Source organism: Ranitomeya imitator, chromosome 3, assembly GCF_032444005.1.
Source record: "Ranitomeya imitator isolate aRanImi1 chromosome 3, aRanImi1.pri, whole genome shotgun sequence".
Lineage (NCBI taxonomy): Eukaryota > Metazoa > Chordata > Amphibia > Anura > Dendrobatidae > Ranitomeya > Ranitomeya imitator.
The window spans coordinates 555934181-555960214 of record NC_091284.1 but is presented as its reverse complement, the minus strand read 5'-3'; the positions used below and the strand labels follow the sequence as shown (position 1 = coordinate 555960214).

Below are 26034 nucleotides of genomic sequence, written 5' to 3'. Positions count from 1 at the left end.
GGCCGATTAACCCCTGTTCTGCCAAAAGAAATTAACACCATTTAAAAAGAAGTGCTTCTTTTCAGTGCAGGAGTAAGGAGAAATCAGACGCTGCGGTCTTCTGGCTTCTCTCTGTTGCGGTAACCCCGTGAGAAGTGATACCACAGTACAGGAACAACAGGCACAGTGATGTCACTGTATAGAAATAAACACAGCAATGATAAGTGCAGGGGTAATAAATATGGTGATGTCACATTGTAGAGATAATAAATGTAGTGATGTCACAGTACAGGGATAATACAGTGATATAGTACAAGGATAATACATGTAATGATGTCACAGTACAGTGATAGCAATACAGTGAGGTCACAATATGGAGATAATAAAAGTAGTGATGTCATAGTACCGTTATAACCAGTACAGTGATGTCACAGTACAAGGGTGTACACTAATGTAACTATGGGAATAATAAAGATAATAATGCCTTTACATCGGGCTAAAGTCAGTGATGTTACAGCAACAGAGTAGTGGACAAATATCAACATGGAAACACAGAAATAATAGTAATATTGCGGAGAAGGGGTGCACACTTAAGGTACCGTCACACTAAGCGACGCTGCAGCGATACCGACAACGATGTCGATCGCTGCAGCGTCGCTGTTTGGTCGCTGGAGAGCTGTCACACAGACAGCTCTCCAGCGACCAACGATCCCGAAGTCCCCGGGTAACCAGGGTAAACATCGGGTTACTAAGCGCAGGGCCGCTGTGCTTTACGGCTGGCCAGCGCTCACCAGTCAGTGCGGGAAGCTGACGGCGGGGGACATGACCAGACACCGGGAATGTAAGTATGTATTGTTTGTTTTTTTACATTTACAACGGTAACCAGGGTAAACATCGGGTTACTAAGCGCGGCCCTGCGCTTAGTAACCCGATATTTAACCTGGTTACCAGTGAAGACATCGCTGAATCGGCGTCACACACGCCGATTCAGCGATGTCAGCGGGAGATCCAGCGACGAAATAAAGTGCTGGACTTTCCCCAGCGACCAACGATCTCCCAGCAGGGGCCTGATCGTTGGTCGCTGTCACACATGATTTCGTTAACGATATCGTTGCTACGTCACAAAAAGCAATGATATCGTTAACGATATCGTTATGTGTGACGGTACCTTTACAGAACTCTAATCATGGTCGCAGTGGTATTATAGTGCAGTGATACACTCATAGGAAAGTGTTACTGTACACTAATTACAGCACTAATCATGGTCACAGTGTATCACAATACAGTCATGGCTTTAGCCAGCCAGTAGCAGTATCATTATGTTTTACTAGATGGTGGCCCGATTCTAACGCATCGGGTATTCTAGAATATGCATGTCCACGTAGTATATTGCACAGCCCACGTAGTATATTGCCCAGCCACGTAGTATATTGCCCAGCCACGTAGTATATTGCTCAGCTACGTAGTATATTGCCCAGTGACGTAGTATATTGCCCAGCCACGTAGTATATTGCCCAGCCACGTAGTATATTGCCCAGCCACGTATTATATTGCCCAGTCACGTAGTATATTGCCCAGTCACGTAGTATATTGCCCAGTCACGTAGTATATTGCCCAGCCACGTAGTATATTGCCCAGTCACGTAGTGTATTGCCCAGCCATGTAGTATATTGCCCAGTCACGTAGTATATTGCCCAGTCACGTAGTATATTGCCCAGTCACGTAGTATATTGCCCAGTCATGTAGTATATTGCCCAGTCACGTAGTATATTGCCCAGTCACGTAGTATATTGCCCAGTCACGTAGTATATTGCCCAGTCACGTAGTATATTGCCCAGTCACGTAGTATATTGCCCAGCCACGTAGTATATTGCACAGCGACGTAGTATACAGCACAGAGCCACAAAGTATACAGCACAGACACGTAGTATACTGCCCAGTCACGTAGTATATTGCCCAGCTACGTAGTATATTGCCCAGCCAGGTATATAACAGGTTAAAAAATAAAAAAGAACCATATACTCACCTTCCGAGGGCCCCTTGTAGTTATATCGCCTGTGTGCGGTGCACGTGGCAGCTTCTGGTCCCAGGGTTGGTATGAGCGCAGGACCTGTGATGACGTCACATGACAGTGACATCATGGCAGGTCCTTCTCGCATACCATCCTTAGCACCGGAACCTGCCGCTTTTGACTGCCGAGGACAGGGGGACACGTCGGAGGGTGAGAATAACTTTTTTTTATTATTATTCAATAGTAAAAAGTTGGTCACACAGGGTTAATAGCTGCGTAACCGGAGTGCGTTACACCGCGCTCCGGTAACGCAGGCATTAACCCTGTGTGAGGGCTGAATGGATGACTGGAGGGGAGTATGGAGCCGGCACTGACTGCGGGGAGGAAAGAGCGGCCATATTGCCGCCGGACTGTGGCCGTCGCTGATTGGTCGTGGCAATGGTCGTGGGCGTTTTGCCAAGACCAATCAGCGACTTGGATTCCATGACAGACAGAGGCCGCGGCCAATGAATATCCGGGACAGACAGAAAGACGGAAGTGACCCTTAGACAACTATATAGTAGATGCAAACAATACCTGAGTCACAGTGATTGTGAATCAACACTCCAGTCACCCCTGAACGTGTGTATATACGATGTGTATGTAATGGGCATTTCTTCTACAGTATATGTGCGATGAGCACATTGTGTATATTTTAAATTGGATTTTCTGGGAATTATTATTTTAAGTCATTCAAACTATTAAGTCAGCTGTTATTCACCCTCCAATCCTTCAAGATGCCTCGTTATCACTGGTCCAGACTTTGCTGACAGGCTACAGTGGTGACGTCACATCTCCAGTGCATGTAATGTAACCGCTGCAGCTAATCACTGTGCTCAGTGGTCATTGGTGCTGTAGTCGGCACGTCCCCTCTATAGCCTGTCAACAAAGCCTAGGCCTGCAATACAGAGGCATTGCTACAGCTAGCAGAGGGGAGTAACACCTGAGATTATTAAAAATAATCATGAAAAACTATTCCTGTTCTGTATTAAATACCGTATATACTCGAGTATAAGCCGACCCCCCTAATTTTGCCACAAAAAACTGGGAAAACTTATTGACTCGAGTATAAGCCTAGGGTGGAAAATGCAGCAGCTACTGGTAAATTTCAAAATTAAAAATAGATGCTCCATACCGTTCATTATTGCCCCATAGATGCTCCATATACAACTGTGCTATATACAATGCTCTGCACCGTTCATTATGGCCCCATAGATGCTCCACATAAAGCTGTGCCATATGGAATGCTTTATACCGTTCATTATAGCCCCATAGATGCTCCATAGAAAGCTGTGCCATATATATATTGCTCTGCACCGTTGATTATGGCCCCATGGATGCTCCTTATAAAGCTGTGCCCCATATGTATTGCTCTGCACCATTGATTATGGCCCCATGGATGCTCCTTATAAAGCTGTGCCCCATATACGGTATATTGCTCTGCACCATTGATTATGGCCCCATAGATGCTCCTTATAAAGCTGTGCCATATAGAATGTTCTGCACCGTTCATTATGGCCCCAAAGATGCTCCATATATAATGCTGTGCCCCATATATATTGCTCTGCACTGTTGATTATGGCCCCATAGATGCTCCATATATAATGCTGTGCCCCATATATATTGCTCTGCACCGTTGATTATGGCCCCATAGATGCTCCTTATAAAGCTGTGCCATATAGAATGTTCTGCACCGTTCATTATGGCCCCAAAGATGCTCCATATATAATGCTGTGCCCCATATATATTGCTCTGCACTGTTGATTATGGCCCCATAGATGCTCCTTATAAAGCTGTGCCATATAGAATGCTGCTGGTGCTGCAATAAAAAAAAAAAATCACATACTCACCTCTCTTCTCAGGACGCCAGCGCTTTCAATATTTACCTGCTCCTCGTGCGGCTCCGTCTCCAGCACTGACGCTCAGCAGAGGGCGCGCACTGACTACGTCACCGCGCCCTCTAACCTGAGCGTCACTGCTAGAGGACGCTGCAGACAGAGCCGTACCGGAGTGAGGAGCTGGTAACTATCGCGCAGCGCTGCGCTCCCCTTACCTGCTCCTGGCGCGGTCCCTGCAGTCCCTGGCTTCCCCGACGCTGCAGTTTCTTCCTGTAATTGAGCGGTCACAGTTACCGATCATTTACAGTAATGAATATGCGGCTCCTCCCCTATGGGAGGTGGAGCCGCCTATTCATTTCTGTAATGAGCGGTGCCATGTGACCACTCAGTACAGGAAGAATCTGCAGCGCCGGGGAAGCCAGGGACTGCAGGGACCGCGCCGCAGCAGGTAAGTATAACTACACAGCCCCCGCTCCCCCTCACCTGCCGACCCCCGGGTATATGACTCGAGTATAAGCCGAGAGGGGGACTTTCAGCCCCAAAAAATGGGCTGAAAATCTCGGCTTATACTCGAGTATATACGGTATATACAATTGTAGATTTTTGAATGATGCCAAGTAGATAACACATATACCCTTATACAACCCCTGGCAAAAATTATGGAATCACCGGCCTTGGAGGATGTTCATTCAGTTGTTTTAATTTTGTAGAAAAAAAAGCAGATCACAGACATGGCGCAAAACTAAAGTCATTTCAAATGGCAACTTTCTGGCTTTAAGAAACACTAAAAGAAATCAAGAACAAAAAATATGGTAGTCAGTAATGGTTACTTTTTTTAACCAAGCATAGGGCAAAAATTATGGAATCACTCAATTCAAAAAATTATGGAATCATGAAAAACAAACACTCCAAAATATCACTAGTATTTTGTTGCACCACCTCTGGCTTTTATAACAGCTTGCAGTCTCTGAGGCATGGACTTAAAGGGAACCTGTCACCTCATTTTGCCGCTATAAACTGCAGCCACCGCCATCAGGGGCTTATCTACAACATTCTGTAAGGGTATGTGCACACATAGAAAGGAGCCCTGCGGATTTTTCGGCAGCGGATTTTAGAAATCTTCAGGTAAAAGGCACTGCGTTTTACCTGTGGATTTACCATGGTTTTTATGTGGATTTTGTGCGGATTCCACCTGCGGTTTTACACCTGCAGATTCCTATTATGGAGCAGGTGTAAACCGCTGCGGAATCCGCACAAAGAATTGACATGCTGCGGAATGTAACCCGCAGCGTTTCCGCGCATTTTTTCCCGCAGCATGGACACTGCGGATTGCGTTTTCCATAGGTTTACATTGTACTGTAAACGTATGGAAAGCTGCTCCGGACTGCAGATGCGCTGCAGATCCGCAGAAAAATCTGCAACGTGTGCACATAGCCTAATGCTGTAGATAAGCCCTCGATATAACCTGAAAGATAAGAAAAACAAGTTAAGGTACCTTCACACTCAACAATATCGCTAGCGATCTGTGACGTTGCAGCGTCCTGGCTAGCGATATCGTTGAGTTTGACAGGCAGCAGCGATCAGGATCCTGCTGTGCCATCGTTGGTCGGAGCAGAAAGTCCAGCACTTTATTTCGTCGCTGGACCTCCTGCAGACATCGCTGAATCGGCGTGTGTGACGCCGATTCAGCGATGTCTTCACTGGTAACCAGGGTAAATATCGGGTTACTAAGCGCAGGGCCGTTCTTAGTAACCCGATGTTTACCCTGGTTACCAGCGTAAACGTAAAAAAAACAAACACTACATACTTACCTTCCGCTGTCTGTCCTCCGGCGCTGTGCTTCTCTGCACTGTGAGCGCCGGCCAGCCGGAAAGCAGAGCACAGCGGTGACTTCACCGCTGTGCTTTCCGGCCGGCGCTTACACAGTGCAGAGAAGCACAGCGCTGGGGGACAGACACCGGAAGGTAAGTATGTAGTGTTTGTTTTTTTTACGTTTACGATGGTAACCAGGGTAAACATCGGGTTACTAAGCGCGGCCCTGCGCTTAGTAACCCGATGTTTACCCTGGTTACCAGGGGACCGGCATCGTTGGTCGCTGGAGAGCTGTCTGTGTGACAACTCTCTAGCCACCAAACAGCGACGCTGCAGCGATCGGGATCGTTGTCTGGATCGCTGCAGCGTCGCTAAATGTGACGGTACCTTTAGATTGTACTCACCTGGGGAGCGGTCCGGTCCGATGGGTGTCGCGGGTCCTATCTTCATACAATGACGTCCTTTTCCTTGCTTCTATCGTGGCTCCTGCGCAGGCGTAATTCTCTACCCTGTTGAGGGCAGAGCAAAGTACTGCAGTGCGCAGGTGCCGGGAAAGGTCAGAGAGGCCCAGCGCCTGCGCACTGCAGTACTTTACGCTGCCGTCAACAGGGCAAATCAGTATGCCTGCGCAGGAGCCGCAACAGAAGCAAGGAGGATGAAGACATAGTATGACGATGGGAGGCGCCGGACCCGGACCGCACCGGACTGCCTCTGATTGAGTATAATTAACTTGTTTTTCTTATCTTTCAGGTTACATCGGGGGCTTATCGACAGCATTACAGAATGCTGTCGATAAGCCCCTGATGGCGGTGGCCGATGCTTAGGCCCCTTTCACACATCAGGTTTTTGCCGTCAGGCACAATCCGGCGAATTTTCAAAAAAAAAACGGATGCGGCAATAGTTGCCGCCGGATCTGTTTTTTTCTCATAGACTTGTATTAGCGCCGGATTGTGACAGATGGCCCCACATTTCATCCGTTTTTTACTGGAACTGTCCAAAAATTTTTTTCCGGCGGCTGGAGAAAAAGTACAGAGGAACGTTTTTTCTGTCCGGAGAGAAAACGCCCAGCGACGGTTCCAGCGAAAAACGGATGAAACGTGAGGTGAAATAATGGAATCCGGCGACCGATTCTGGTTTTTTTTCCTTTCATTTTCCATTGTGGAAAATCTCTCTCCCCCCTGGAACAGGAAGTCCAAACTCTATCCCCGGGTTAAATAAAAGAAAAACGGATCCGTCGCATCAGTTTTCCACAATTTGCAACGGATCCGTTTTTTCAAAATTAGCCGGATTGTGCCTGATGGCTAAAAACTAATGTGTGAAGCAGGCCATATAGGGCCAAAATTAGGTGACAGATTCCCTTTAATGAGTGTCAAACAGTACTCTTCATCAATCTGGCACCAACTTTCTCTGATTGCTGTTGCCAGATCAACTTTGCAGGTTGGAGCCTTGTCATGGACCATTTTCTTCAACTTCCACCAAAGATTTTCAATTGGATTGAGATCCGGACTATTTGCAGGCCATAACATTGACCTTATGTGTCATTTTTCAAGGAATGTTTTCACAGTTTTTGCTCTATGGCAGGATGCATTATCATCTTGAAAAATGATTTCATCATCCCCAAACATCCTTTCAATTGATGGGATAAGAAAAGTGTCCAAAATATCAACATAAACTTGTGCTTTTGTTGAAGATATAATGACAGCCATCTCCCCAGTGCCTTTACCTGACATGCAGCCCCATATCATCAATGACTGGAAATTTGCATGTTCTCTTCAGGCAGCCATCTTTATAAATCTCATTGGAACGACACCAAACAAAAGTTCCAGCATCATCACCTTGCCCAATGCAGATTCACGATTCGTCACTGAATATGACTGTCATCCAGTCATCCACAGTCCACAATTGCTTTTCCTTAGCCCATTGTAACCTTGTTTTTTTCTGTTTAGGTGTTAATGATGGCTTTCATTTAGCTTTTCTGTATGTAAATATTATTTCCTTTAGGTGGCTTCTTACAGTTCGGTCACAGACGTTGACTCCAGTTTCCACCCATTCCTTCCTCATTTGTTTGTTTTGTTGTGCATTTCCTGTTTTGGAGACATATTGCTTTAAGTTTCCAGTCTTGACGCTTTGATGTCTTCCTTGGTCTACCAGTATGTTTGCCTTTAACAACCTTCCCATGTTGTTTGTATTTGATCCAGATTTTAGACACAGCTGACTGTGAACAACCAACATCTTTTGCAACATTGCGTGATGATTTACCCTATTTTAAGAATTTGATAATCCTCTCCTTTGTTTCAATTGACAGCTCTTGTGTTGGAGCCATGATTCATGTCAGTCCACTTGGTGCAACAGCTCTCCAAGATGTATTCACTCCTTTTTAGATGCAGACTAACGAGCAGATCTAATTTGATGCATGTGTTAGTTTTAGGAATTAAAATATACAGGGTGATTCCATAATTTTTTCCTTGAGAATTGAGTGAGTCCATAATTTTCCCCTATGCTTGGTTTAAAAAAATAACCATTACTGACTACCACATTTTTTTGTTCTTGATTTCTTCTAGTGTTTCTTAAAGTTAGAAAGTTGCCATTTGAAATTACTTTAGTTTTGTGCCATGTCTGTGATCTGCTTTTTTTCTACAAAATTAAACATCTGAATGAACATCCTCCAAGACCGGTGATTCTATAATTTTTGCCAGGGGTTGTATGTACATATATATGTGATTACTGCAGGCATAAAGATATTATTGTTATTTATATAGCACCAATAATTCAATGGTGCTGTACATGAGAAAGGGATTACATACAGCATTATAGATATCGTTTACAGTAAACAAATTTACAATGACTGGTACAGAGGGTAGAGGACCCTGTCCTTGCGGACTTACATTCTATGTATGCAGTCTGTCCACTACACGTACAGTGGGGCAAAAAAGTATTTAGTCAGTCAGCAATAGTGCAAGTTCCACCACTTAAAAAGATGAGAGGCGTCTGTAATTTACATCATAGGTAGACCTCAACTATGGGAGACAAACTGAGAAAAAAAAATCCAGAAAATCACATTGTCTGTTTTTTTAACATTTTATTTGCATATTATGGTGGAAAATAAGTATTTGGTCAGAAACAAAATTTCATCTCAATACTTTGTAATATATCCTTTGTTGGCAATGACAGAGGTCAAACATTTTCTGTAAGTCTTCACAAGGTTGCCACACACTGTTGTTGGTATGTTGGCCCATTCCTCCATGCAGATCTCCTCTAGAGCAGTGATGTTTTTGGCTTTTCGCTTGGCAACACGGACTTTCAACTCCCTCCAAAGGTTTTCTATAGGGTTGAGATCTGGAGACTGGCTAGGCCACTCCAGGACCTTGAAATGCTTCTTACGAAGCCACTCCTTCGTTGCCCTGGCGGTGTGCTTTGGATCATTGTCATGTTGAAAGACCCAGCCACGTTTCATCTTCAATGCCCTTGCTGATGGAAGGAGGTTTGCACTCAAAATCTCACGATACATGGCCCCATTCATTCTTTCATGTACCCGGATCAGTCGTCCTGGCCCCTTTGCAGAGAAACAGCCCCAAAGCATGATGTTTCCACCACCATGCTTTACAGTAGGTATGGTGTTTGATGGATGCAACTCAGTATTCTTTTTCCTCCAAACACGACAAGTTCTGTTTCTACCAAACAGTTCCAGTTTGGTTTCATCAGACCATAGGACATTCTCCCAAAACTCCTCTGGATCATCCAAATGCTCTCTAGCAAACTTCAGACGGGCTCGGACATGTACTGGCTTAAGCAGTGGGACACGCCTGGCACTGCAGGATCTGAGTCCATGGTGGCGTAGTGTGTTACTTATGGTAGGCCTTGTTACATTGGTCCCAGCTCTCTGCAGTTCATTCACTAGGTCCCCCCGCGTGGTTCTGGGATTTTTGCTCACCGTTCTTGTGATCATTCTGACCCCACGGGGTGGGATTTTGCGGGGAGCCCCAGATCGAGGGAGATTATCAGTGGTCTTGTATGTCTTCCATTTTCTAATTATTGCTCCCACTGTTGATTTCTTCACTCCAAGCTGGTTGGCTATTGCAGATTCAGTCTTCCCAGCCTGGTGCAGGGCTACAATTTTGTTTCTGGTGTCCTTTGACAGCTCTTTGGTCTTCACCATAGTGGAGTTTGGAGTCAGACTGTTTGAGGGTGTGCACAGGTGTCTTTTTATACTGATAACAAGTTTAAACAGGTGCCATTACTACAGGTAATGAGTGGAGGAAAGAGGAGACTCTTAAAGAAGAAGTTACAGGTCTGTGAGAGCCAGAAATCTTGATTGTTTGTTTCTGACCAAATACTTATTTTCCACCATAATATGCAAAAAAAATGTTAAAAAAACAGACAATGTGATTTTCTGGATTTTTTTTTCTCAGTTTGTCTTCCATAGTTGAGGTCTACCTATGATGTAAATTACAGACGCCTCTCATCTTTTTAAGTGGTGGAACTTGCACTATTGCTGACTGACTAAATACTTTTTTGCCCCACTGTATGTGTGTACATCCGCACTACTCACAAAGTTAGGGATATTTGGCTGTCAGGTGACATTTATGGAAAATGTAAAAAGTTCACACTACAGTGATACTTTATCATGAAGTAGGCATTTATGTAAAAGCATGCAATGGTGAATTCCTAATTTCAAACAAATATTGAAACAAATGCCACCAGTGGTGGGTATACCCCCCAAAATGTTAACGTCTCAATAACTTGTTATGTGGCCTTGAGCATCACAACTTGACAACGATGTCTCATGCTGTTCACAATTCGAGTTATTGTCTGCTGAGACATGGCATCCAACTCTTCTTGAAGGGTGGCCCTCAGGTCATTGAGGTTCTTGGGTACAGGAGTTACTAGCCTCTACACAGCGACTCAGCTGGTCCTATAGGTTTTCTATGGGATTCAGGTCTGGAGAAAGTGCAGGCCACTCCATTTGAGGTACCCCAGTCTCCAGCAGGTGTCCCCTAATGAAGACCTCAATGAGCTGGAGCATGGTCATCCATGAAGATGAAATTAGGTCTGTGTTGTTTGTGCACAGACACAATGACTTGATTAATGATGGTATTCAAGTAGTAGGGGCATGTCACTGTACCACTCACAAAGTGTAGGGGAGTTCTGTAATGAGTAGACTCACCTGCCCACACTGTAACATCACCAACCAAGACTTGTCTGGTGACAACAGTGGCTAATTGATAGTGCTCTCTTTGTTGACTCAGACATCATTGGCAGTCGTCATTTCTGTTAAGCATGAATTCGACTTTCATCAGTGAACAGTACTGAGGCGCACTGGGAGCTCGTCCAGCACAGATGCTCCCTGGGCTATGCAAGACGATGCCTGTACCCAGTATGGTCAGGTACTGTTACAGGTCGTCTAGCAAGGGCACCTGACCACACCACCAGATTGTCTGGTTTTGAATAGTCTGATGTGACACTTGGGTGACGTCACCGCTGTGCTCTGCTTTACGGCCGGTCGGCGCTGACACAGTGCAGGGAAGCAGAACGCCGGGGGACGCGGCAGACACCGGAATGTAAGTATGTAGTGGTTTTTTTTTTTTACATTTACACTGGTAACCAGGGTAAACATCGGGTTACTAAGCGCGGCCCTGCGCTTAGTAACCCGATGTTTACCCTGGTTACCAATGAAGACATCGCTGAATCGGCGTCACACACGCCGATTCAGCGATGTCTGCGGGAGATCCAGCGACTAAATAAAGTTCTGGCCTTTCTGCTCCGACCAACGATGTCACAGCAGGATCCAGATCGCTGCTGCGTGTCAAACACAACGATATCGCTAGCCAGGACGCTGCAACGTCACGGATCGCTAGCGATATCGTTGTTAAGTTGTTCAGTGTGAAGGTACCTTAAGACATGCCATTTTTTTAATCTCCAGCATGTGTAACCGATGTGATATCCGTGATTAAGGCTATGTGCCCACGTTGCAGAAATGCTTGCGGAAATGTCAGCAGCATTTCCGCAACTCCCTGCCGCCGGTAAAACGCATGCGGAATTCGCATGCGTTTTCCCGCAAAACACAAGCATTTTGCAAGCGTTTTTAGTTTTCACAATGCTTGCGTTTTTCAAGCGATTTGAAGCATTGCTTGGAAAAGTGATTGACAGGTTGGTCACACTTGTCAAGTATAGTGCTTGACAAGTGTGACCAACTTTTAACTATTAATGCTGCCTATGGAGCATCAATAGTAAAAGATAGAATGTTAAAAATAATTAAAAAAATATGGTTATTCTCACCTTCTGACCGCCCCGATCTCCTCAGCGGCGCTCCTGGCATGTTCCGTTCCCAGGGATGCTTTGCGTGAAGGACCTTTGTGACATCACGGTCTCGTGACCGCGACATCATCCCAGGTGATTCACGCAATGCTTCCCTGGGAACGGAAGCCGCCGCATGCACCGCTGAGAGGCGGGAGGACTCCGGGGGTCCATCGGAAGGTAAATATAACCATATTTTTTTATTTTTATTTTTTTCAGAAATATTTTTCCCACGGGCCTAGAGGAGAGTCTCCTCTCCTTTATACCCTGGGTATCATCCGCACATGAAGCACTCACTTTACACATGGTGGGCATAGCCCAATTCCTATGGCGGCAGAATCGCTGTGATTCCGCAGAAATAATGAACATTATGTGGATATTATCGCTATGCGATTCCGCAGCGGGAAAATCGGCAGCATGGGCACAGCAACTGCGGAATCCCATAGTCTTGCATGGGAATGCGGTTTTCGTGCGTTTCCGCTGCGGCAAAAAACGCAGCAGAAACGCATAAAATCACGCAATGTAGGCACACAGCCTAACACTGCAAAACATAGGAGAGACTTTGTAATGTATTTATCCATTTGTGAAAAACATTAATGACAGGTTCAAAACACTGATGACACACTGACCAAACACTGATGACACACTCACCAAACCAAAATAACTCACTGACAAAGCACATGACTCACTGACCAAACACTGATAACTCACTAACCAAACACTGATGACACACTGATGACTCACTGACTGACCAAACACTGATGACACACTAACCAAACACTGATAACTCACTGACCAAGCTCATGACTCACTGACCAAACACTGATGACTGTTGTGCCATTTTTTGTGTAGGTACAAAACACTGACGTCTGAATGGGGCGTACAGGGTAGGTGCGCACAATGTAATTTAGATGGTAACGTACCTGCTGAGTTTTTGAAGCAGAAGATTCAGTCTTTTTTCCATATAAACTAGCTAGCGTCTTACAAGCGGACGCTTTCTGAAGAAGGGACCTGTTTTTTTTAGCCTTTTTCGAAGTCTCATTAAAAGACCTCCAAACCACTGAACATACAGACGAGCCTCTTTGCCATGGCCGTGCGTATTCTCATTCTTCGCATTTTTTCAAGCACTTTTTTAGTCAGAATCTGCCTGAGAATGTTGTGTGCGCATACCGTAAGGATTCACTTCTAAGTAACATACAAGGTCCTTTTTCCCCCACGACTTGTCAAAAACATTTCAGGAAAAAAAAACCCTAAAAAATATTATATGAACAGCAAAATAGATATGCCATTGAAATTAATTGAGTTTTCGAGGATTTTCGAAAGTTTCTACTCAAAAAAACTCATGAGAATAACCCAATGTGAACATAGCCAAAGCAGACCTGCTTTCAGATCTGCATTGCAGTCTATGCTGTGGCCATTGTCCGCGACGTTCTCCCACCGCGATACGTAGGGCAGTCGCTCCCCCATTAGGAAAGTCTTAACCCATTAATCCCATATTACGTACTATCCTGTCGAGGTGACCTGGGACTTAATTCCCAGTGATGGGATAGTATGTCATATGCAATCGGCCGCGCTCGCAGGGGGAGCGCGGCCGGGTGTCAGCTGACTATCACAGCTGACATCCGGCACTATGTGTCAGGAGCGGTCACGGACCGCTCCTGGCACATTAACCCCCGAAACACTGCGATCAAACATGATCGCAGCGTTTTGGTAGCATAGCGAGGCATCGTGCAGGGAGGGGGCTCCCTGCGTGCTTCCCCGAGACCCTCGGTACAAGGCGATGTGCTCACCTTGTACCGAGCGTCACCTCCCTGCAGGCCCCAGATCCAAAATGGTCGTGGGGCTACTTCCGGGTCCTGCAGGGAGGTGGCTTACAAGCGCCTGCTCAGAGCAGGCGCTGGTAAGCCTGCAGCCCTGCTTGTCAGATCGCTGATCTGACACAATCAGATCGCTGATCTGACACAATCAGATCGCTGATCTGACACAATCAGATCGCTGATCTGACACAATCAGATCGCTGATCTGACACAATCAGATCGCTGATCTGACACAATCAGATTGCTGATCTGACACAATCAGATCGCTGATTTGACACAGTGTTGTGCAAAGTGTCAGATCAGCGATCTGACCTTATAGTGTGATGCCTTCCCCCCCGGGACAACGTTATAAAGTAAAAAAAATATATTGTTCCCATAAATAAATTTCTTTATCTAAATAATAAAAAAAAACAATAAAAATACACACATTTAGTATTGCCGCGTCCGTAACGACCCCACTTATAAAACTGTCCCACTAGTTAACCCCTTCAGTGAACGCTGTAAAAAAAAAAAAAAAACGATGCAAAAATACCGCTAAACAAAAAGACGGATATAAATAACCATGGTACCACTGAAAACGCCATCTTGTCCCGCAAAAAACGAGCCACCATACAGCATCATCAGCAAAAAAAAAAAAAATTTACAGTCCTCAGAATAAAGCGATGCAAAAATAATTATTTTTTCTATAAAATAGTTTTTATCGTATAAAAGCGCCAAAACATAAAAAATTATATAAATGAGGTATCGCTGTAAATGTTCTGATCCGAAGAATAAAACTGCATTATTATTATTTATTTATATAGCACCATTAATTCCATGGTGCTGTACATGTGAAAAGGGGTTACATACAGGGTTATAGATATCGTTAACAGTAAACAAATTTACAGTGACAGACTGGTACAGAGGGGAGAGGACCCTGTCCTTGCGGACTTACATTCTTCAGGATAGTGGGGAAGAGACAGGAGGTTGGTGTGCTGCAGCACTTGTGGTGGTGAGGCGGCAGCTCGGGTGGTCGGTGACGTGGCGGCAGCTCGGACGGTCGGTGAGGCAGCAGAATGGTTATTGCAGGCTGTAGGCTTTCCTGAAGAGATAGGTTTTCAGGTTCCTTCTGAAGGATCCAAGGGTGGTGGATAATCGGACGTGTTGAGGCGTGGAATTCCAGAGGATGGGGGATATTCGGGAGAAATCTTGGAGGCGGTTGTGTGAGGAACGAATGAGTGTGGAGGGGAGGAGGTCTTGGGAGGATCGAAGATGACATGAGGGAAGATAATGGGAGATTAGTTCAGAGATATAGGGAGGGGACAGGTTGTGGATGGCTTTCTAGATCAGTGTTAGTAGTTTGAACTGGATTCGCTGGGGAATTGGGAGCCAGTGGAGGGCTTTGCAGAGAGGTGAAGTAGGGGAGTAGCGAGGAGAGAGGTGGATTAGCCGAGCAGCAGAGTTGAGGACAGACTGGAGTGGTGCAAGGGAGTTAGCGGGGAGGCCACAGAGGAGGGTGTTGCAGTAATCGAGGCGGGAGATGATGAGGGCATGCACAAGAGTTTTAGTAGATTGCGAGCTGAGGAAGGGACGGATTCTGGCAATATTTTTGAGTTGGAGGCGACAGGAGGTGGCAAGGGTTTGGACGTGCGGTTTGAAGGACAGGGCAGAATCGAGAGTTACCCCGAGGCAGCGAATTTCAGGTGCGGGAGAGAGCGTGATGCCGTTTACTATAATAGATAGTTCAGGTAGGGGGGATACGCAAGATGGGGGAAAGATGATGAGTTCGGTTTTGTCTACATTGAGTTTTAGGAAGTGAGAGTTGAAGGAGGATATGTCTGACAGACACTCCGGGATTCTGGACAGAAGAGAGGCGACATCTGAGCCAGAGAGGTAGATCTGAGTGTCGTCCGCATATAGGTGGTACTAGAAGCCATGGGACTTTGAGTTGTCCTAGGCCAAGGGTATAGATGGAAAAAAGTAGAGGACCTAGGACAGAGCCTCGAGGGACTCCCAACAGAGAGGGGGCGGGGTGAGGAGGTAGTGTGTGAGTGGGAAACGCTAAATGTGCGGTCAGAAAGGTATGAGGCAATCCAGGACAGGGCAAGGCCTTTGATGCCGAGGGAAGAAAGAATCTGTAGCAGTAGGAGGTGGTTGACTGTGTCGAAAGCAGAGGACAGATCGAGAAGGAGGAGGATGGAGAACTGTCTGTTAGCTTTGGCTGTAAGTCATTAGTAATTTTGGTCAGAGCAGATTCGGTGGAGTGGTGGGGGCGGAAGCCAGATTGGAGGTTGTCAAGGAGAGAGTTAGATGAGAGGTGGGAGGAAAGTTGACCATGGACATGCTGCTCAAGGAGTTTGGAAGCAAACGGGAACAGTGATATGGGGCGATAGCTGGGCATAGCGGTTGGGTCAAGGTTAGCTTTTTTGAGGATGGGTGTGATGGTGGCATGTTTGAAGGCAGAGGGGAAAGTACCAGAAGACAGCGATAGGTTGAAGAGATGGGTTAGGGCTGGAATGAGCGTGTTAGTGAGGTTGGGGAGCAAGTGGGAAGGGATGGGGTCAAGTGCACAGGTGGTGAGGTGTGATTTATCAATTTTACCAAACGTGGAACGGTATAAACGCCCCCCTCCCCCCCCAAAAGAAATTCATGAATAGCTGGTATTTGGTCATTCTGCCTCACAAAAATCGGAATAAAAAGCGATCAGAAAATGTCACGAAAATGATACCAATAAAAGCGTTAACTCGTCCTGCAAAAAAACAAGACCTCACATGACTCTGTGGACCAAAATATGGAAAAATTATAGCTCTCAAAATGTGGAGACGCAAAAACTATTTTTTTTGCAGTAAACAGCGTCTTTTAGTGTGTGACAGCTGCCAATCATAAAAATCCGCTAAAATACCCGCTATAAATAGTAAATCAAATCCCCCTTCATCACCCCCTTAGGTAAAAATAATAAAATTTAAAAAAGTATTTATTTTCATTTTCCCATTAGGGTTAGGTCTAGGGTTAGGGCTAGTGTTAGGGCTACAGTTAGAGTTGGAGCTAAAATTAGGGTTAGGGCTACAGTTAGGGTTGGGGCTAAAGTTAGGGTTTGGATTACATTTACAGTTGGGATTAGGGTTAGGGGTGTGTCAGGGTTAGGGGTGTGGTTAGGGTTATGGTTGGGATTAGGGGTGTGCTGGAGTTAGGGGTATGGTTAGGGTTGGGATTAGGGTTAGGGGTGTGTTGGGATTAGGGGTGTGGTTGGATTAGGGTTTCAGTTATAATTGGGGGTTCCCACTGTTTAGGCACATCAGGGCTCTCCAAACGCGACATGGCATCTGATCTCAATTCAAGCTAATTCTGCGTTGAAAAGTAAAACAGCGCTCCTTCCCTTCCGAGCTCTCCCGTGTGCCCAAACGGGTTTACCCCAACTTATGGGGTATCAGCGTACTCAGGACAAATTGGACAACAACTTTTGGGGTCCAATTTCTCTTGTTACCCTTTGGAAAATACAAAGCTGGGGGGGCTAAACAACATTTTTGTGGGAAAAAATGATTTTTTATTTTCACGGCTCTGAGTTATAAACTGTAGTGAAACACTTGAGGGTTCAAAGCTCTCACAACACATCTATATAAGTTCCTTAGGGGGTTTACTTTCCAAAATGGTGTCACTTGTGGGGGGTTTCAATGTTTAGGCACATCAGGGGCTCTCCAAACGCAACATGGTGTCCCATCTCAATTCCTGTCAATTTTGCATTGGAAAGTCAAATGTCGCTCATTCCCTTCCAACCTCTGCCATTCGCCCAAACAGTGGTTTACCCCCACATATGGCGTATCGGTGTACTCAGGACAAATTGTAGAACAACTTTTGGGGTCCATTTTCTCCTGTTACCCTTGGTAAAATAAAACAAATTGGAGCAGAAGTATTTTTTTGTAAAAAAAAGTTAAATGTTCTTTTTTTTTTAAACATTCCAAAAATTCCTGTGAAACACCTGAAGGGTTAATAAACTTCTTGAATGCGGTTTTGAGCACCTTGAGGGGTGCAGTTTTTAGAATGGTGTCACACTTGGGTATTTTCTATCATATAGACCCCTCAAAATGATTTCAAATGAGATGTGGTCCCTAAAAAAAAATGGTGTTTTATAAATGTGAAATTGCTGGTCAACTTTTAACCCTTATAAACTGCCTAACAAAAAAAAAAGTTTGGTTCCAAAATTGTGCTGATGTAAAGTAGACATGTGGGAAATGTTACTTATTAATTATTTTGTGTGACATATCTCTGTGATTTCAGGGCATAAAAATTCTAAGTTTTTGCCAAATTTCCGTTTTTTTTCACAAATAAACGCAGGTAATATCAAAGAAATTTTACCACTATCATGAAGTACAATATGTCACGAGAAAACAATGTCAGAGTCACCGGGATCCGTTGAAGCGTTCCAGAGTTATAACCTCATAAAGGGACAGTGGTCAGAATTGTAAAAATTGGCCCGGTCATTAACGTGCAAACCAACCTCGGGGCCTAAACAAACCCATTGGGGTAATACTAATGAGGGTACACAAGTCAAAAGGAGGCGTGATTAGAGTATCCCCCAAATGTCCCTCACAGGGGTGGTGGTGCTTCTGGTATTCACGGAGCAAAAACGGACGGAAAATCTGATGTGAGCAGAATCTGATGTGAGCAGAATCTGATGTGAGCAGAATCTGATGTGAGCAGAATCTGATGTGAGCAGAATCTGATGTGAGCAGCCTGTGCACCTCATATGTGCAAGTCCTGTGGAGACAAGCGGTGCAGACAGGTCGGGGCCACTTGTCACCCTCATTAGGGGTGGTCGTGCTTTACACGGTGGCAGGTCTCCGGCAGTGACAGGGGTACCCGTAGGTAATGTCTATGACAGCCCCCGCTCTGCTCGGAGGGGGGTGGGCCCCGTGTTCCCTGCACGGAGGGGAGGCCCCGTGTTCCCTGCACGGAGGGGGGAGGCCCCGTGTTCCCTGCACGGAGGGGGGAGGCCCCGTGTTCCCTGCACGTAGGGGGGAGGCCCCGTGTTCCTTCCCTGTACGGAGGGGGGAGGCCCCGTGTTCCTTCTCTGGACGTCATTTCCTGACTTGGGATTTGCTTCCTGGTAGATGCTGCAGAGGAGACAGTGTGAGGTGAGGAGACAGTGTGAGGTGAGGGTCCGCGCCGGTCACTGACACGTGTATGGGGGTCGGTACGGTGCTCTCCCGGCGTGCTCCGCTCCTAACTCGGTGTCTGTCTCTCCCCTCAGGTGTACCCGGAGCCGCGCACCGACACCGAGTGCCTGGGCAACATCAGGGAGTTCCTGAAGGGCTGCAGCCACTTCAACCTGGAGGTGAGTGTCCGTCTCTGGCTATAATGTGTGCGCCTAGTGAGGGGTCGGATTCTCAAAGGTTCTGCGCAGTCACATCGGAGTTACCTCCAACCTTTTTGTGGTGTAATCTCAATAGATGGCCATTGACATCTTATGTACCTGCCACAGGCTGAGCAGCCAGTACACATTAGGTGGTCGTGCGATCCCTCCAAAACCTGCCGCTTCCGGATTTGCAGCAGAATGTTCTGCTCCAAATCCTGATGTTGGCAGGAAAAATGCTGCAAAAATACTTTTTATTTGTTGTGTATTTTTCTCCACTCAGTATTGGTGAAATCTGCAACAATTGACATGTTGTAGATTTAAATCTGCAAGGAAAAAAAAAAAAAAAGCAGCATGTGCATGAGAATCCAGAAATCCCATTAATGGTCTTTGCTGGTTCTAGGAAATCTTCAGGTTTTGGGGCAAAATCACAACGTGTGCACATACCCTTAGTCAAAATGGGATCATAGCCGTCTGTACATAGCCATCTTAGGCTACGTTCACATTTGCGGTGCGTCAGGCGCAACCGCGGCAACGCATGCACCATGCGCCCCTATATTTAACATGGGGGTGCATGGACATGCGTTGTGTTGCGTTTTGTGACGCATGCGTTTTCTGGGCGCAAGCGTCAGGGCGCAGAGGACGCTACTTGTTGCATTTTTTTGCGCTATAAAAATGAACGCATGCGTCACAAAACCCATCATTTTGCATGCGTTTTTGCGTGCGTTGTGCGTTGCGTCGCCGAAGCAGTACACAACAACGCAAGTGTGAACATAGCCTTACGCTGGAATCACAGTGCATGCTCCTTATGGCGCGGCTATAGGTGGCGAGATGACCTGACATACACCTCTTTATGGAGGACGCATGCTAGTGTCATAACTGCCCATAGGTTCCCATGGTATTAAACATTACCAATATGCAGGTATACAGAGCACCATGTAGAATAACATCAATTGCACTATTCCATACAGCTCACAATAACATCTACTGCCCCATACCGGATCTTTGCTGGCAGGTACACCAAATGTGCAATGCATTTTGAATACTCTTACAATACAGCTATAAGTACCAAACTGGTCACCACTTACAATATAGGTGATAAGAGTGTGATCTCTGGAGGTCTGAGTGCGGGGACCCACCCTATAAGATGCGCCATTTCTGGGGTGGCTGAAAGCTGATTATTTATAGCCTGGGGGATGCTAATATCCATGGCCCCTTCCCAGGCTATTAATATCAGCCCGCAGCTGTCTGCCTAGCCTTTGCTGGTTTGATTTTATACGGGGGCCCCATGTCAATTTTTTTTCTGGGGTTCCCCTGTAAACTAGGCAGTAAAGGCTAAGCAAACTTCTGTGAGCTGATATTACTAGCCTGGGAACCTTTATGGGTATTGGCTCCTTCCCAAAATATTAACATCAGCCATCGGCTTTCCCTCTGCTGGTTAAGAAAATTAAACCGGAGCCCACATAATTTATTTTTAGGGTAGGAAACGGCAGTGCTTTGGACGCAGCACATGTCCGCTCCATCCAAAGCACTGCCGGCTTTTGAACGCCGGTGATTCCGCATGTGTTCATTGAACTGTGCGGAATCACCGCGCTCAACACATTGTACGGGAGCGTTTATCTTTCGGACACTGAGCGTCTCCACAAGTTAAATAGATATGCTGTGGTCTGGAAAGATGCGCCGCATGTCCGTCTCTGCAAGGAAACCGCGGGCGCCGGGGCACACATAGTGGAGATGGGATTTCTTCAAATCCCACCCACTATGCTGTAACATCTGGCCGCTGCGGGTTGGATGCTGCGGATGTACGCAGCGTCCAACCAGCAGCGTTTACTGACGTGGGAATATACCCTTATAAAGTTTTTGAAAATTGAACAGATATTGTGTTTCGCACAGATTTCATGTGTGTGTCTTTTATTTAACTCTTTATTTACCATTTTATTAATGAGGGTATCTGGCTGACACCTGTTCATTACTGAACCTTCGGCTTGGAAATACAACCCCTGGAGCCAGACTGATGATGAGTACTGTTTGACACTCATTAAGTCCATGCCTCAGAGACTGCAAGCTGTTATAGAATCCAGAGGTCGTGCAACAAAATACTAGTGATGTTTTGGAGTGTTTTTTTTTATTTGTTTGCTTTTCATGATTCCATAATTTTTTTTCCTCAGAATTGAGTGATTCCATAATTTTTTCCCTATGCTTGGTTAAATAAAGTAACAAATTACTGACCACCACATTTTTTATTCTTGATTTCTTTTAGTGTTTCTTAAAGCCAGAAAGTTGTTTGAAATGACTTTAGTTTAGTGCCATGTCTGTGATCTGCTTTTTTTCCGCAAAATTAAACAACTGAATGAACATCCTCCAAGGCCGGTGATTCCATAATTTTTTCCAGGGGTTATGTGTATATATATATGTATATACAGTATACACTGCTCCAAAAAATAAAGGGAACACTCAAATAACACATCCTAGATCTGAATGAATGAAATATTCTCATAGAATATTTTGTTCTGTACAATATTGAATGTGCTGACAACAAAATCGCACAAAGATCATCAATGGAAATCAAATTTATTAATCAATGGAGGCCTGGATTTGGAATGATACTCAAAATCAAAGTGGAAAATCAAATTACAGGCTGATCCAACTTCAGTGGAAATGCTTCAAAACAAGGAAATGATGCTCATAAGTGTGTGTGTGGCCTCCACCTGCCTGTATGACCTCCCTACAATGCCTGGGCATGCTGCTGATTAGGCGGTGGATGGTCTCCTGAGGGATCTGCTCCCATACCTGGACTAAAGCATCTGACAACTCCTGGACAGTCTGTGGTGCAATGTGACATTGGTGGAGGGTGCGAGACATGATGTCTCAGATGTGTTCATCGGATTCAGGTCTGGGGAACGGGTGGGCCAGTCCATAGCTTCAATGCCTTCATATTGCAGGAACTGCTGACACACTCCAGCCAAATGAGGTTTGGCATTGTCCTGCATTAGGAGGAACCTAGGGCCAACCGCACCATTATATGGTCTCACAAGGGGTCTGAGAATCTCATATCGGTACGTAATGGCACCAGTGGCTAATTTGCCAATCCTGGTGTTCTGTGGCAAATGCCAAGCGTCCTGCACGGTGTTGGGCTGTGAGCACAGCCCCCATCTGTGGACGTCGGGCACTCAGACCATCATCATGGAGCCGGTTTCTAACCATTTGTGCAGACACATGCACATTTATGGCCTGCTGGAGGTCATTTTGCAGAGCTCTGGAAGTGCTCCTCCTGTTCCTCCTTGCGCAAAGGCTGAGGTAGCGGTCCTGCTGCTGGGTTGTTGTCCTACTACGGCCCCCTCCACGTCTCCTGGTGTACTGGCCTGTTTCCTGGTAGCTCCTCCAGCCTCTGGACACTACGCTGACAGACACAGCATACCTTCTTGTCACAGCTCGCATTGATGTGCCATCTTGTATGAGCTGCACTACCTGAGCCATTTGTGTGGGTTGTAGAGTCCGTCTCATGCTACCACGAGTGTGAAAGCACAACCAACATTCAAAAGTGACCAAAACATTAGCCAGAAAGCATTGGTACTGAGATGTGGTCTGTGGTCCCCACTTGCAGAACCACTCCTTTAGGCTACGTTCACATTTGCGTTGTGCGGGGCTGCGTCAACGACGCAACGCACAACGCAAACAAACGCATGCAAAACGCATTGTTTTGTGACGCATGCGTCCTTTTTTGGCATGATTTTGGACGCAAAAGAAATGCAACTTGCGTCCTCTGCGCCCTGACGCTTGCGCCAAAAGACGCATGCATCACAAAACGCAAGACAACGCATGTCCATGCGTCCCCATGTTAAATATAGGGGTGCATGACGCATGCGTAGCCGCGGCTGCGCCCGACGCAGCCCCGCAAAACGCTAATGTGAACGTACCCTTATTGAGTGTGAACGTACCCTTATTGAGTGTGTCTTGATAATTGCCAGTAATTTCCATCTGTTGTCTATTCCATTTGCACAACAGCATGTGAAATTGATTGTCAAACAGTGTTGCTTCCTAAGTGGACAGTTTCATTTCACAGAAGTATGATTTACTTGGAGTTGTATTCTGTTGTTTGTGTTCCCTTTATTTTTCCCTTCACCATGACAGCGCCGCACGTGAGAGATGGCATCCGCCCCCAGGAACAGGAAACCTGTAGCAGAGATATAAGAATGGGGCGGCCCCTCTCTCCTCAGTTTGGTTTCCTGTTCCTGCAGGTGGACGCCTGTCGCAGAGCTCCTACCTCCGGAGGGATACCCCCTCTGATGAGTCCGGTCCGGAGGCCGAGGTCCGCGGGGAAGCCAGCCGTAGTCGGCGGCATCGCGTGCGGTGCTGTCCGGTGTCGGGCTGCTGGGTCCGCGCCATCCCTTTCCTAGCTGGACTCCCCGGCGACCGCTCTGTGCAAGAGGCCGGTCCGGGGTTGCGGGGGCGTGTCCCTCACTGACGCTGGCGCCGAAGTGAGGGATGACGACTTCCGGTCGCAGGAAGTGACGTCACACGCCGAGGGAGCCGGTGTGCTGGACACTTCCGGGCGGAAGCTGATCCAGTGGCGCGCACACCGCTCCTCTATAAAATACGGCAGCAAAGAGGAGTCGCTGGTCCTGCTCTTCAGACGGAGATGACCGAACCAGCGGTAGATCCGGAGCTGCTGATGCCTGCGCCTAAAATGTCGGAAGACACTCAAGCTGCAGGGGTACCCAGGGTCCTGGAGGGGTGAGTGCCTTTGTAAGGCAAGCTACGCACACACTGATACCTGTACACTGTGTTTTGTAGGAAGGGAAAGCCACCTCCAAGCAAAAGAATAGGGTCTGTCCACTATGTAAAGAAAAACTCCCTAGGCTATACAACAAAAAGATCTGCCAGCCCTGTATTGACAGAACAGTTGCGGAGGAATCTTCTTCCCTATTACAAAACATTAAAACAATCATACGGGAGGAAGTTAAATCTACAGTTAAAGAACAGTTGAGACATCACACAAAGGAGACCCCCCCTCCCCAACAAGTGAACAAGGGTCGGATGTAGATTCAGGGGATGAGCCGGGAGCCTTAACCCCCTCTGATGCCTCAGATTTAGACTCCTCAGATGAGGAGTATGGCCGCCCATGCTTTCAGTCGGAGGACATTGGAAAGCTGCTCAAACTTGTCAGAACGACTATGGGAGTAGAGACCCCTAGAGAACCACGGACAATCCAAGACACCATGTTTAGCAACTTGGAGGAGAAGAAGCGAAAGTTTTTCCCCTTCCATGATAACATAATCAAATTAATAAAACGTGAGTGGAAAAAGCCTAATAAAAAGAGGTCTGTCCCTCAGGCATTAAAACGCAAATACCCCTTTGATGAGGAGGTCTGTGAGAAGTGGGATAAGGCGCCTAAGTTAGATTCAGCCATCGCCAGCACTTCTAAGGGGGTTGCGTTACCATTTGAAGACATGGGAGCCCTAAGGGACCCCCTCGACAAAAAAAGCAGATGCTTTTCTAAAGTCGGCTTGGGAAGCAGCGACATGGTCATTTAAACCCGGGGTTGCTGCCACTTGCACGGCACGTGCTATGGTCAAGTGGTTAGAGGAGTTAAGTGACCAAATCAAAAACAAATGCCCAAGAGAGAGGCTTCTGGAAGCATTGCCCTCTCTGCAAGGCGCCACAAGATTCCTAGCAGACGCCTTGATAGATTCAGTTAGAAGTGCCGCACGCGTGTGTGCCTTATCTAATTCAGGAAGGAGAACATTATGGCTGAAAAATTGGACGGCTGGCTTCCAATCAAAGGTCAAACTCTGCGGAGTACCCTGTGAAGGGCAATACCTTTTTGGCAAATCTCTAGACGAAATCCTTGAGAAAGCGTCGGACAAAAAGAAGCGGTTTCCACCCCCTTCCTTTCCCAGGCGCCGATGGGATACCTCTCGTTCGTCCTTTCATGGTGGATATAGAGGGACCCGCGGCCGATCAGATGACAGGTCTAGTCGAGGCAGACCCTGGAGAGAGCGAAAGGAAAGGGGATTCCTTTTCAACAAACCTCCCCCCAAGCCTGATCCCAAAAATCAGTGACGCCAGCATTCCGGTGGGGGGAAGACTCCGGCGGTTTGTCCATCACTGGGCAGCACTGCCGGCTTCTCATTGGATAACAAATTTGTTGTCAGAAGGTCTAAAGTTCAAATTCTCCAACCTCCCACCAAATCGTGTAAAAATGACCCAGGTGGGGGGAAAAAATCAGGCCATATTAGAAAGAGAAATTTATCTCCTCATGCAAAAAGAAGTGTTAGTAGAAGTACCCCATCAAGAGATAGGGAAAGGGTTCTACAGCACTTTATTTCTAACACCAAAACCAGACGGCTCGCTGAGGGTAATATTCAACCTAAAAGCCCTAAACCATTACATTCAAATAGACAAGTTCAAGATGGAGACTTTAAAGACCGCAGTAAAAGTACTCGACCCAAACTGTTACATGGTGGTGATCGATCTTACAGACGCTTACTACCATGTGCCAATCGCCGTCCAACACCAACAATACCTAAGATTGGCGGTAAATCTGGGAAAAACCCCCGTCCATCTACAATATCAATGTCTTCCTTTTGGGGTAGCCATTGCGCCCCGTATATTCACAAAAATTATTTCCGAAGTAGCATCTTTCGTCAGGAAAGAAGACATAATGTTGGTACCCTATTTGGACGATTTTTTGATAATAGCAAAAAACAAAGAAAGTTGCAAAAGTGCGGCCGCAAGGGTGCTGGAGGTACTGACCAATTTAGGATGGATGATAAACCTGAAAAAATCAAGGCTTGTCCCAACTCAAACCCAAGAATTCCTCGGAATTGTGTTAGATTCAGTCAAGCAGGAGTGTGTCCTCCCACAGAGGAAAGTTCAATCTATCCAACAGAGGGTAGAGTCATTCCAATTACA

The 26034-nt window shown here is 46.3% G+C and overlaps 1 protein-coding gene across 4 annotated transcripts in view; it reads left to right on the top strand.

Annotated features, from left to right (window-relative positions):
- The window catches only part of ARHGEF7 (Rho guanine nucleotide exchange factor 7), a 190424-nt gene that overhangs the window by 28784 nt on the left and 135606 nt on the right, over window positions 1-26034 (top strand). For 2 of the 4 annotated variants that reach the window (XM_069757914.1, XM_069757917.1), the window contains exon 2: window positions 19018-19101. In XM_069757914.1, coding sequence (XP_069614015.1) covers window positions 19018-19101 — 84 coding nt within the window. Of the gene's footprint in view, window positions 1-18853; window positions 18920-19017; window positions 19102-26034 lie in introns of those variants that run through there. The other 2 variants (XM_069757915.1, XM_069757916.1) reach the window with 2 other exon arrangements.